General features: G+C 43.2%; 1 protein-coding gene across 2 annotated transcripts in view; it reads left to right on the top strand.

The window, feature by feature from the left end:
* The window catches only part of LOC124777960 (regulatory-associated protein of mTOR), a 325,695-nt gene that overhangs the window by 232,714 nt on the left and 79,508 nt on the right, over positions 1-13,473 (top strand). For both annotated transcript variants that reach the window (XM_047253519.1, XM_047253520.1), the window contains one exon: positions 8,806-8,903. In XM_047253519.1, coding sequence (XP_047109475.1) covers positions 8,806-8,903 — 98 coding nt within the window. The remainder of the gene's footprint in view (positions 1-8,805; positions 8,904-13,473) is intronic.

The raw sequence follows: 13,473 nt of genomic DNA, 5'->3' as shown, positions 1-13,473 counted from the left end.
TGCTACGTCACGTCGGGGAAACAATTTCACTATCACACGGTACGTCTGGACGCCTACGGCGGAAAGGAGAAAAGGCTGCCGCTCATTACCTTGAATTCTGTAGGCGGCGAGATGGAATCCAAATTGGCGTGACCACTCCGTCCAGCTTTACAGTGCAGCATCAAAAGGACGAAAAGGTGGTGCAACTGCGAGTTGTGGCTGCGGTAGCGGTGGAGCGGCGGCTGCCGCATCGTTTTGCATTGCACGTTGACCCTGGACGAGCTGTCCGAGGGCAGCCAATAAGGCCTGCGTCTGCTGATTCTGCAAGCAATAAAATTCGGACAGTACATCCAGAGATTGTGGCGAAGCCATGACACAAGTAAATCAATATAGGTACGAACGCAGAATTCTCGTCGCCAAATTGTTGTGACTTGGCGAGACAGCCAAGCCACTACGAGGTAGCCGAAAGGCACGCGTTTAAGCTCACGCAGGATGGCGTGAGGTCTGGAAAATGACAAGGTCTTTATAGTAGCAAAAATAGTACGTAGCTTCTGGAATACTTAACTTTAATCCATAATTGGTGAACATTGGTCTGACGGTACATGCATCACAAGATAAATAGCAGTTGATAATGGCGCCTTGCTAGGTCGTAGCAAATCACGTAGCTGAAGGCTATGCTAACAATCGTCTCGGCAAATGAGAGCGTAATTTGTCAGTGAACCATCGCTAGCAAAGTTGGCTGTACAACTGGGGCGAGTGCTAGGAAGTCTCTCTAGACCTGCCGTGTGGCGGCGCTCAGTCTGCAATCACTGACAGTGGCGACACGCGGGTCCGACGTATACTAACGGACCGCAGCCGATTTAAAGGCTACCACCTAGCAAGTGTGGTGTCTGGCGGTGACACCACACCTAGATTTACATAGTGTAAGACACATAAACACCATTGATGCTGGCATAGGTATTGGAGATGTGCAGTCTCAATTTTTGCATTCATGTCTACCAGAAATTGTTGCAATAATTAGTGCCAATTAAATAGGCAGTTGCAATAACAGTGTGAAGTGTAAGGTGGAACGCATAGGATTCCACTGTGGTCACCTTCCTTGGACTGCTCTCACCAGACAGTGGGTCAACATGCAAGTGGCCGGAATGGTACCTATCTTCTCTGTGGGGAAATATGAGAGGGTAACACATATAATCAGTGCAATTCAGGTATGCAAGTAACCCCTGCATTGCATCTGTGTAGAATGATGTCCCTGATGGTAGTTGTTTATCTGACTGTATAACTAATTTGTACCTCTCACTTGGAATATGTTCTAAGGCAGTTTTAAATTATACAATTAGTCTGTTGTTTGTGTGCAGCATTTTCTGTAATGTACACACAATCTCACACTGTGAGCCAGGGATACATTTGCATTATCTGTCTGCCTCGAGGACATCATTACCTAGGAAATACAGTTATAGGTATGTGGGTGCATTGCCTTCGTGTGTGAACACTAACCCTACCCCTTTATGCCCCTGGATCTTTAATACGGTGCCTACTGTGGTATGTGTGCACATGATGCTGTTGTACCAAACGTGTCATCTGGAACACTGTGTTATATTTTTGTGCATGCTGTATGAAATGTCTCAACTTCAATGTGTCCTTTGTGTTGATGCATGAAATTCAGCTGGTGGTGGACCAGGGTGTGGCAGTTTAACTTGCTAACTCATACAAAAGCATGTCAGGTAGTATGGCAGGAAACTGTTTTGTGCTGCAATGTGAGCGTAATGCTAACATTTCACCCACACAAACAATTAGTATCTCTGCAATGATAGGGCAGCATGGAGAGGTGTGGATGTTCCTCTGCCTGACGACCCCCCAGGGGGCTCATGTTTCTTTCGTAGGTTCGTGCGTGGTGCACACAGGCCCCGTGCTATTGCGGTCCATTTTCCCTTCCTGGGTTGCATTTCCTTCCCCTCTTCCCCCTCTCTTCGTCCTCACTCCTTTCCCTCTACCCCTTCCTCCCACCTGTCTCGATGTTCTTGCTGACATCGACCTGGCTATCTACCTTGATTATTGTATTCTTTCCAGTTTTTGTTCCACTTGCCTTTTCCTTCCTTTTTGTCATTTTTGACCCCTCTGTGGTGTTGAACCCCCACTTCTAAATTTTCTCTCCATAGTGTGACCTATTTGGGGAATAACACCCTCCCTAGTTCATATGGTGTGGATACCTCTCCCCTCCTTCTCTTCTTCCTTTCCTGCTGGAGCCTCCCACCACCCCGCTAGTTCAACAGCATGTGTAGCCAGTCCATGTGGTGGGGCTGTTATGTACCCATCTGGCTGAAACCCCCGACAACACACCAATCACACTTCTGATGCCTGAGTTGTCTCACCATGTATGTCTAGGAGTTGCTTGTCATTCTGCAACAATGGAACTCCCGGCAATGGCTTGCATTCCAGACAACCCTTGCTGTGGCTTGATGGTGCCCATGGGGGGAGCCCCTGATCGGAGTGAGTGGTATCATGGCATATGCTTTGTGTATTAAGCTCCAAAAAGTGGCCGTTCTTTTATGGCTGTCTCTTTAGTTGGTAGTGGATCATTTACTGCTGCTTCTTATAACCCTGTGGCCCTCCTTTCCCTGGCTATACTCTGAGAGGAAGGCCTCGCTTGCCAGCTACCTGGTCTGCACTAGGATTGTCGGGGACACTTTCACCATCACCAAGCCGTTATTTTTGCTGAAAATATCAAAGACAAGTTTGGCAAAGTGGAATCCTTCGGTAGAATACAGTCGGCTTCACTGTTGATCAAAACTTCTGCTGTCCAATGTGCAGCCTCCATGCTTGTGAGCATCTTGGCGACATCCTGGTGTCCATTACTCCTAACCAGTCCTTGAATATGGTCCAGGGAGTCATTTTTCATAGGGATCTTATCCTTCAAACTGATGAGAAACTCCGTGCCAATCTGGAACAACAGGGTGCTCATTTTGTTTGGCATTTTCAGAAAGGTCATAAGGACAATTGTGTTGATACCTGCACTTTTATTTTGGCATTTGAGGGAGACAGTCTCAGAAAAGGTCAAGGTTATGATTATCAATGTGATGTGAAGCCATACATCCCACCACCCACAGTGTGTTTTCAGTGCTTACATTTTGGGCACATTTTTTCCTGTCGTATGGCAGACCATATATGCTGTGAATGTGGATACCCACTCCATGAGGGGAGCCCCTGTGTTCTGCCGCCCATATGTTTTAATTATCACAACCATCACTCTCCATGCTCGCCAGGTTGCCTAGTTTATAAGAAGAAACAGAAGACACAGGAGTATAAGTCCATTGATTGTTTATCCTACACTGAGGCCCTTCACCCTGTGTTGATGACATCTAATCTAACTCTGCTCTGTTATGCCATTTCTCCCTCCTCTTTACATCAGTCCCACCCCCTCCCCTCTCCCCCACCTGTGCATTTCTCATGACCTTCTCTCTGGGTGACAATCCCCCAACCCACCCAAAGAAGTGTCTCCCTTCTTTGGCAACCCTGTGGTGGGGCTTCCTCCTGGGACCACTCCCTCTGGTGTCTTCCAGGCTGGAGGCCTGCTGCTGCAACTTGGCCACAGAACCCACATCCGTGCGTCCTCAGGACGAGGCCCACCTGTGTCCCCACAGGTACCATCTCCGTCCTCGCTACCTGAGCCTGACCTCTTACTTATGGACATCACCCCATCCTTCTTGATGACAGATGCGACCCAAAAGTGTCATTGGATCCAGCTCATTTGCCTTCCATTTGGATACCCGTTCCATGCTTATTCAATCCCTGGAGTTGCAATCCCTCATTTCCTTTTACTCAACAGCTTGTGTCATTTGCCAGGAATCTCATTTTATTGATTCTCGCTCACCAAACGTCCGCAGGCTCCAAGCTTTCTGCCAGAATTGAGTTGGTCCTTTGAGGTCATCCAGTGGTATTTGCATGTTGGCCCATATGGATGTTGTTAGTACATGGAACCCCCCCCCCCCTTTGGTACTACCGTATTTACTTGAATCCAAGCCGCACTTTTTTTCTGGTTTTTGTAATCCAAAAAACCGCCTGCGGCTTAGAATCGAGTGCAAAGTAAGCGGAATTTATGACATATGTTGGTAGGTGCCGCCACAACTAACTTCTGCCGTTCAATATATGTAGCGCTACACAGGCATGCTTTGCAGGCACAAAGATAAATACTGGCGCCAAAACCTCTGCATCAGTAAATAAGTTTTAAAAAAAAGGTGTAAGACGAGCTTTTTTCTCCGCCCCAAATTTCGACCACTGCATTTTCATACATTATCCAACGAAGTAAATACAAATTCCGTATTGTTCATCCTCGAATGTAGCAGCTTTTCAATGTACTATGAAAATCTGACTGGCAGGACTGTTTGCGATGTTTGTTAATATGGCCAATTCTATGTTCTGAATTTTTTCCTACCTGTAAGAAGAGATGGTTGCTAATGGGAACTTGTATGAATTGTGAATCACATGCAGTATTCTCTTCAGCGTAAGAATAATGTGAATATAAACATTTTGCCATGTATTCTTTCATGTTTGCTGCTATCTCATTTAAATCCTGTCTGCCTAATAAACTACGGACCTAGAGTGAGACAACAGCAAACGCGGGAGTAGACACATATCATGTCATGTTTATATTCGTATTATTCTTATGCCTAATAGTGATACAGTCAGAAATGAAGCACAGCAATTGACTAGATTTTTACATCTAAGATGACTCTAATTTCTGTGCAAAAAGTAATGTACTAAAGAGGCGTCTGAAAAGATTTTCAAATGGAGAAAAATTTTCGCTAAACTCTCTTTCAGAACATCTTCTATCATACGCAGTTTATTATTTGGTTCTTGTTGATCATTATCAAAGAAACCAGCAGTGTAAATAACAACAAATAGCAGTCTCTTGACATTGTTTCGCAACTGAGACAATTCCTCCCTTTTTTTTTTTTATTGTAAGTGGTGGTAGCACGCACAAAAGCAAACCATGCCGCGACCGGCGACAGGTCATAAACACTCATCATCAGAATGTGACAAACAATGCATGACACAGTACAGTAATGCATTTTCAGATAGTGACGTAAACACCTATAACAAAGAGAACGACACTTATCAGATCAAAAAAAAAAAAAAAAAAAAAAAAAAAGGCAATCAATTCAAACCAGACGAAGAACGTGAAAAACGAACGGTACCCGTATAAATACGGACAGAGCGCCTGACGCATAGCAGTGACTACCTGGTAAAGCTTAACTGCTAAGCTTACGGCTCGAACCAAACTACTGTAGCTGTATCGTCATTCATTCGACCTAAATTGTGTCTCGTATTACAATGGACCAACTTTGTTTCGATTTGGAGGTGTGGCCTAAAACTTTTCTCTCCCCTTGAATTTCGAGTCTCAAATTTCAGGTGCGGCTTAGATTCAGAAATTTTTTTTTTTCCTTTATTTCGAGTCTCATTTTTCAGGTGCGGCGTAGATTCGAGTGCGGCTTAGATTCGAGTAAATACGGTACATTGAAAGCAGTTGCCATCTGACTCCATTAGGATTTCATGGTCACTGTTTGCAATCTCTATCTCCCTCCTGAAATCCACTGCCCAAACTCTCCCAGCAACCCCTCCCTCCCTTCCTCCTCCTTGGGGATTTTAATACCCATCACCCTTTGTGAGACAGTGCTTTTTCGTGTAGTCGGGGACTCCTCATTGACCAATTTCTTGTGGACCACGACCTGTGCGTTCTTAATGATCATTCCCCAACTCTTTTTAGAGCTGCCTATGGCATTTTATCTGCCATTGATCTTTCACTAACTACCTGTCCCCTTCTTCCTTCCATAAACTGGTGGTTACCACACGATGACCTCTGTGATAGTGACCAATTCCCATTGATTCTGTTGTTCGGTCCCTGCCTCGTGATTGCTAAGTTATCCTGCTGGGCTTTCCATCTAGCTGATTGGCCTCTATGTACCTCCCAGATCCTGTTTACACCTTTTTTGTCAGTATTGAGGAAGTCATTCATCACATATCCGATTACATAATTTGCACTGACAGTATTTCTGTTCCCCACTCGACAGGCCCTGTTCATCACCATCCAGTTCAGTGGTGGAACATGGCCATTGCTACTGTCACTCGTGATCATTGTCGCACCTTGCAACATCTTAAGCAGCACCTATCCTCTGCCAGTCTTATTACCTTTAAATGTCTTCATGCCAAAGCCCATTACTTAATCAAACAGACCAAGTGGGTGTGTTGGGAACACTTTGTCTCCTCCCTAGGTTCTTCTGTCCCTTTTGTCACAGATGTGGATTACACTCCACATCCTCTGGGGTTATCTGAGGTCATCAACAACAGTTTTCTATTCCTGACCTTGCCCTTCCAGGCGGCCTTTAAAAAGATCCATCTCATGGAACGTCTCATGACCCATTTTGTGACAACATTGGCAGCAGCCTCGTATCCAGCCTCCTTTCTGGAAACAGCATGCTGAAGTTTCCCACTTGCATTTTACCCCTTGTCATGTAGATCCTACAATTAACCTTTTACTGGATGGGAACACCTTCTAGCCCTCTCTTCTTCACATGTTTCGCCCACTGGCCCTGAGTCCATCCATAACCAATTCCTTCAACATCTAAGTCCTCCACGATGACAGTATCTCCTCAAGGTGTTTAACCATATTTGGCTCCAAGGCATTTTCCCCTCTCAGTGCAGAGACAGTATTGTGGTTCCTGTCCTGAAGCATGGCAAGTATCTGTTGTCCCTTGATAGTTACCAGCTCATCAGCCTGACCTATAACCCCTGCAGGATACTTGAAGAGATGGTGGCCCATTGGCTCAGATGGATCCTCGAATCTTGGGACCTTTTATCTTTTTACCTGTCTGGCTGTCAGGAGGGACGGTTTCTGATCAGTCATCAGCTTCAGTGCCAAAGAACTCACCTTCGCTCCACATTTCATCAACCGCCACGCCACACTGTCTTAGCACGAGGAGAGGGAAGAAGGGAAAACTGCAAATGCACTGCATTTCAATGGCAGTGCAGTTGCACTGCATACTACATGGTTTTATATTTCAGTGTTCTCAACAAAGTAGGTCACAAAAGAAACAAATTTTTGGTATTATTTAATTATTTTTTGCATACTAAAGACATAATGTAATTTTTATCTGGTACAAACTGTCTGCTTACAGACAGTTGTAGATAATTTCACAGAGTTTTGCACACAAGTTGTCACATTATCGTGACTTACTTACTTATGTGATCGAAAAATGTCTTTCACACAAATAAGTCAGTCAAACGATTGTAGCACTAGTGCAGTCTCATTGTGGAGACATGGATACTCTACCTTAAAGAAATCGAAGTAGATGTCCAGGATAGTTAACATGAAAAGATTAGTCATTACAACTTGAATTACCTTGCAGGTCAGTCAGTTACATCTGCACATGCACAGTGGCACTTACAAATAAAACGCATATGGTCTTGTAAACAACTTGGAAACAAATGTGCGATTGACAGTGTCCTCGAAATATTTATAAAGCTATCCTTGTAGTTCTTTACAGGCCACAATGAATTCTTCAAACCTCACGTTTTCTTTAATGCCTGTAAGCTTAGGGAACTGGACTGTCTTTGTCAGAATGGGTCACTTCTATAACATGCATTGCTTTTTAAATGCAGCCCCATCAAATCAGAAAGAAGTTTGCCTCACAGTGTCTTACTGTGAGCTGTGTGCAGTCAAGGCCACTTAAAACAGGAAGTTTGTAATTCAGTCCAGATGATCTAATTTTCTTTCCTCTACTCCTCTTTCCTTCATAAATTCAACAACAGCGAGTTTTAAATTGAAAAATTGTTCCAGGCATATTCCTTCACTTAACCAACATACTTTGCAGTAATATATGATATCTACATACTCTTCATTCTGTTCCATTGAAAACTGTTGCATCTGACAATGGAATAATGTATGGACTTCAGAAATTTTACTATTCATACCACCAGTTTCTTCATGTTCTCCAGCTCTGCAAATTTAGCACAAAATGCTTTTTGGTGTACAGAGCAATGAATCCTGTCTGTCAGTCATTGTAATATCTGTTCTTTCATTGTCAACTAAATCTTTAAATTATTTCTGCATAGTTTTGTAATATCATTTCATAGCAGTTACGCCATATCTGTCACTTATGGAAATTGAGAATTCTCATCCCTCTCTTCTCTCGTTCCCATTAATTTTAAAAGATTGCGAAGGTAGATCATTAGACTGCCTCTTTTTGCGCAAACAGCCACTGGACCTGTGATTGTCCTTCATACCACAAACAAATAACGAAGGCTAAACAGTACCGACAGCAAGATTCTGCCAAACTCAGACAATTGTACAGAGCAAAAAATGCCACACAGCAACACTAAATGAAATGTTGCACTGTTCCCTGTACTTCCGAGAAGGACCAAGCAAAGCTGAGAGGCAGGCTGGGCTTGAGACCTGCATGCATCCCACCACACACTGCAAGTGTGAAGTTCAGCCCGGCGTGACTGACCCTAATCTGTCATTTCGAAGTCTACTTCTACATCTACAGCTATACTATGCAAACCACTGTGGAGTGGTGTTTCCCATTGTACTATGTGATAGTGCTTCTTCGTATGTCACTTATGTACAGAGCAGGGGAAGAATGACTGCTTAAATGCTCCCATGTATCTTCTTCATACCATCATTCTTAATATCTTAGTTTGAATGATATACATTCACCACAATTATTATATAAACATATACGTGTTATATAGTTGTGTTTTATTCATTTTTCTGCATCCTCACTGCTGAACTGTCTTTAATTCACTACAAGACATTGTTTTATATTTCAGATAAAAGATTCAACTGCCACTAAAGATGTTGGTGAGACGAGAATGACACCATCTCTTTCTCTGCCACCATCTCCATCCAGTCGTTCATCATTCTTAGCGTGAGTATTGGGGATGTCCTTTCATATATTAACTGTAATTCAGTACTCTACTTCATATCTCTCACCTTTCTGAGAGCACTGCTCAGGCCATGCAAGAGCACAGTGATGTTAGGGGCTTCTTACATGTTCCAGCTGTCATTGTAAGTCATTTGAGCATATACAATGGTTCCATTGTTAACTGTTTTCCAGAATTACAAATCTATCACTATGATACAAACACCAGTCCATAGATGATTGGTAAGACTGAAAAAATGCTGATAACTGAAAAATACTGCTCACCCACCTGTAAAATGGTTTACAGTGGAGAATTCTCACAGTGTACCCAAAGACTGAAGTGATCTCATAGTTATTCAGTTGAGTTAAGATCTAGGAAATTTGAGGACCAAGGAATTCATGATCATCCTGTTCCATCTGTTTTCAGACACTTGTAGCCAATAAGCGAGACACATATCATACTGAAATATCTCGTTTTTGCTGGGGAAGACAATTGGATATCAGGGAATATGATCTCTTAGGATGAAAATCAAACAATGGAAAATCCAGGATGGAATGTAACAATATTATGAAAAGGAAAGTTGCTACTCGCCATGTAGCAGAGATACTGAGTCGCAGATAGGCACAACAAAAAGACTGTCACAAATAAAACTTTCAGCCATTAACGCGTTCATCAACAATAGACAACAAACACACACACACACACACACACACACACACACACACACACACACACACGACTGCAGTCTCAGGCAGCTGAAACCACACTGCGAGCAGCAGCACCAGTGCCTGATGGGAGTGACGACCGGGTGTGGGTAAGGAGGAGGCTGAGACAGCGAGGGGGAGAGATAGTATGGTGGGAGAGGCAGACAGTGAAGTGCTGCAGGTTAGACGGAGGGCAGGGGTGTCGGAAAAGGAGAGAAATAAAAAGACTGGGTGTGATGGCTGTGTAGTGCTGGAATGGGAACAGGAAAGAGACTGGATGAGTGAGGACAATGACTAATGAAAGTTGAGGCCAGAAGGATTATGGGAACGTAGGATGTATTGCAGGGAAAGTTCCTACCTGTGCAATTCAGAAAAGCTGGTGTTGGTGGGAAGGATCCATATGGCAAAGGTTGTGAAGCAGTCGTTGCAATGAAGGATGTCATGTTTGGCAGAGTGTTCAGCGACAGGGTGGTCCACTTGTTTCTTGGCCACAGTTTGTCGGTGGCCATACATGCAGGCAGACAGTTTGTTGGTTATCATAGCCACATAGAATGCAGCACAGTGGTTGAAGCTCAGCTTGTAGATCACATGACTGGTTTCACAGGTAGCCTTGCCTTTGATGGGATAGGTAATGTTAGTGACTGGACTGGAGTAGGTGGTGGTGGGAAAGATGTATGGGACAGGTCTTGCATCTAGGTCTATTACAGTGGTATGAGCCATGAGGTAAGGGGCTGGGAGCAGAGGTTGTATAAGAATAGACAAGAATATTGTGTAGGTTCGGTGAACGATGGAATACCACTGTGGGAGGGGTGAGAAGGATAGTGGACAGGACATTTCTCATTTCCGGGCATGACAAGAGGTAGTGGAAACCCTGGTGGAGAATGTTATTCAGTTGCTCCAGTCTTGGGTGGTACTGAGTTACAAGGGGGATGCTCCTCTATAGCTGGACAGTGGGAGACTAGAAAGATATGGCACGGGAGATTTGTTTTTGTACAAGGTTGGGAGGATTATTATGGTCTGTGAAGGCTTCAGTGATACTCTTGGTGTATTTCGAGAGGGACCGCTTATCACTGCAGATGCAGTGACCACGGGTGGCTAGACTATATGGAATGGGTAGCAGCTGTCGAAGTGACGGTATTGCTGGTGGTTAGTAGGTTTGATATGGACAGTGGTACTGATGTAGCCATCTTTGAGGTGGAGGTTATCATCTAGGAAGGTGGCTTCTTGGGCTTAGTAGGGCCAGGTGAAGCAAATGGGAGAGAAGTTGTTGAGGTTCTGGAGGAATGTGGATAGGGTATCCTCAACCTCGATCCAAATCACAAAGATGTCATTAATGAAGGTGATGGGTTTAGGATTCTGGGTTTTTAGGAAGGATTCCTCTAGGTGGCCCATGAATATATTAGTGTAGGATGGTGCCATGCGGGTGCCCATAGCCATACCTCAGATTTGTTTGTAGGTAATGCCTTCAAAGAAGAAGTAATTGTGGGTGAGGACATAGTTGGTCTTGACGACTGGGAAAGAAGTCGTTGATTTGGAATCAGTCAGGTGGTAGGAAAGATAGTGTTCAATAGTGATAAGGACATGGGCATTAGGAATGTTGGTGGAAAGGGAATAGTGACTATCAGGGCATCGTGTGGTAAAAGGACAGGAACTGTGGAGAGTCAGTGGAGGAAATGGTTGGTATCTTTTATATAGGAGGGTAGGTTCCGAGTAATAGGTTGAAGGTGTTGGTCTACAAGAGCAGAGATTCTCTCTGTGGGGACACAGTAAATGGCCACACTGGGGTGTCCTGGGTGGTTAGGTTTATGGACTTTAGGAAACATGTAGAAGGTAAGAGTGCGGGGAGTGGTACAAGTGAGTAGCAAGATGGACTCCAGGGAGATGTCCTGGGATGGGCCTAAGGATTTGAGTCGTCACTTGAGATCCTGCTGGATTTCTGGAATGGGATCACTGTGGCAAGGTTTGTAGGTGGAAGTATCTGACAGCTGGTGGAGTCCTTCTGCCAGGTAATCCTTGCATTTCAAAACAACAGTGATGGAGCCTTTGTCCACAGGTGGGTATTAGAAATGAAATTTTTGTAGATGACACTGCACCATGTCACCGGGCCACAACTGTTTGTGGTTGGTTTGAAGAACATTTTGGACAATTCAAATGAATGATGTGGCCACCCAGGTTGCTCAACATCAGTCCCATTGAACATTTATGGGACATGATTGAGAGGTCAGTTCATGCACAAAATCCTGCACCAGCCATGCTTTCACAATTATGGATGGCTATAGAGGCAGCGTGGCTCACTTTTTCTGCAGGGGACTTCCAGCACATTTTTGAGTCCATAGCACATAGAGTTGTTGCACTATTCTGGACAAAAAGGAAGTCCAACATTATATTATAAGGTATCCCATACTTTTGTCACTTCAGTGTAATTCACATGGATGCCAATATAATTCATATGCTTTGAAGCCTCAGGTGAAACACAGTTTGATGAACTGTTGCTAGAGGCGTTTGCTTGGTTGCCCATATAGTTGATGGTAAGCTGTTCTGGTGTGGCATACACGCTCACCTTTGTACATCATCACAGCTTAGGCATTAATGGCCAGATGGACCTTAAATAGTTTTCGCCACAGACTGATACTGAAGCCATTTGTGCATTTGTGGTTTCATTACATGCATGCAAACAGTTCAGAAACTTCAGTTTCAGAAAGAAAAAGCAGTAGCTATAAATCAGTTTTGATTCACTAAGGCCCTGTATTCTGTAGGTCTGAAATATAATGACACTGATATTCCTCAATGAGTCTTTCACTCTTTGGCTGAGTACATGTCATAATGGAACATAATAACAGATTAAAATTATGTTTTATACTTTCTCCTACAGGTGCTAGTCTATGAAAATATACACAAACCATTAAAATTGCCTGGGTAACTCATGGCTGCTCAAAAGCAAAGTTATGTGTTTGAGTATCAGTTTGACATGTAGTTTTAATCTGTCTGAAAATTTCAATTCCCAGATTGTTTACCATGTTGTAACACCTTTGGAATATAGGACTGTCCAAATAGTAAATTAGTAAAACAGTTTTTGGGAGAAGATTTGTGTTAATGTAATATGTTAGTATGACCAACATGGAATATATGCCAGTAAAGGTGAGATAATTTTATTTATGTGTCTGTGATTTTAGTCCAGAAAATAGATATTCCAAATTTGTGTGTGAGATGCAAAATTATTGCAGGGTGGGTTAGGGAAACATAATATGATATTTATGTTTGACATAGTGTCAGGTGTTGGAGGTATTCTGAAGGTTATATTATTATTGAAGAATCAAAGTTGCCATGATAGCTAGTAATTCTTTTTATTCCTGTTACTGGCTTTGACTGCTCTACACAGCCGTCATTGAATCCGATGATGACAACATAGATCTATCGAAACCGGTAATATAATAAAAAGAATTACTAGCGATCTTGGCAAACTTGATTCTTCAAGAATAATATAATGTGATATGTCAAAGTTTAGAAGTTTTGCTTGTTAATTGGTTTGATGTGAACCAAATTTTAGATGTGACCCTCAACAAGACTAAGGTTAACAATGAGGAAGGTGGCTTGTGACCTGGAGAAGGATCAGTTGACCTGGCAAGTGAAGTAGTATGAGGGTTGATTCAAACGTAAGGTTCCCTTATTTTTTAGAAATAGAAATAAATGTTTATTTTTATTGATTTACATCATTCTAATGCATAAACATTGATATATTTTTCTATGTAATTTCCATTTCCATTCAAGCATTTTTGGAGATGGTGCCAGTTGTATCACCATGTCACAGAACTCCCCTGCCAACCCATTCAGGAAGCACATAAACTCTTGCATGACTTCATCGTCCACCCGA

The sequence above is a fragment of the Schistocerca piceifrons genome, chromosome 2 (genome assembly GCF_021461385.2).
Source record: "Schistocerca piceifrons isolate TAMUIC-IGC-003096 chromosome 2, iqSchPice1.1, whole genome shotgun sequence".
In the NCBI taxonomy this organism is placed as follows: Eukaryota; Metazoa; Arthropoda; class Insecta; order Orthoptera; family Acrididae; genus Schistocerca; species Schistocerca piceifrons.
This window is presented reverse-complemented; position numbering and strand designations above follow the sequence as displayed.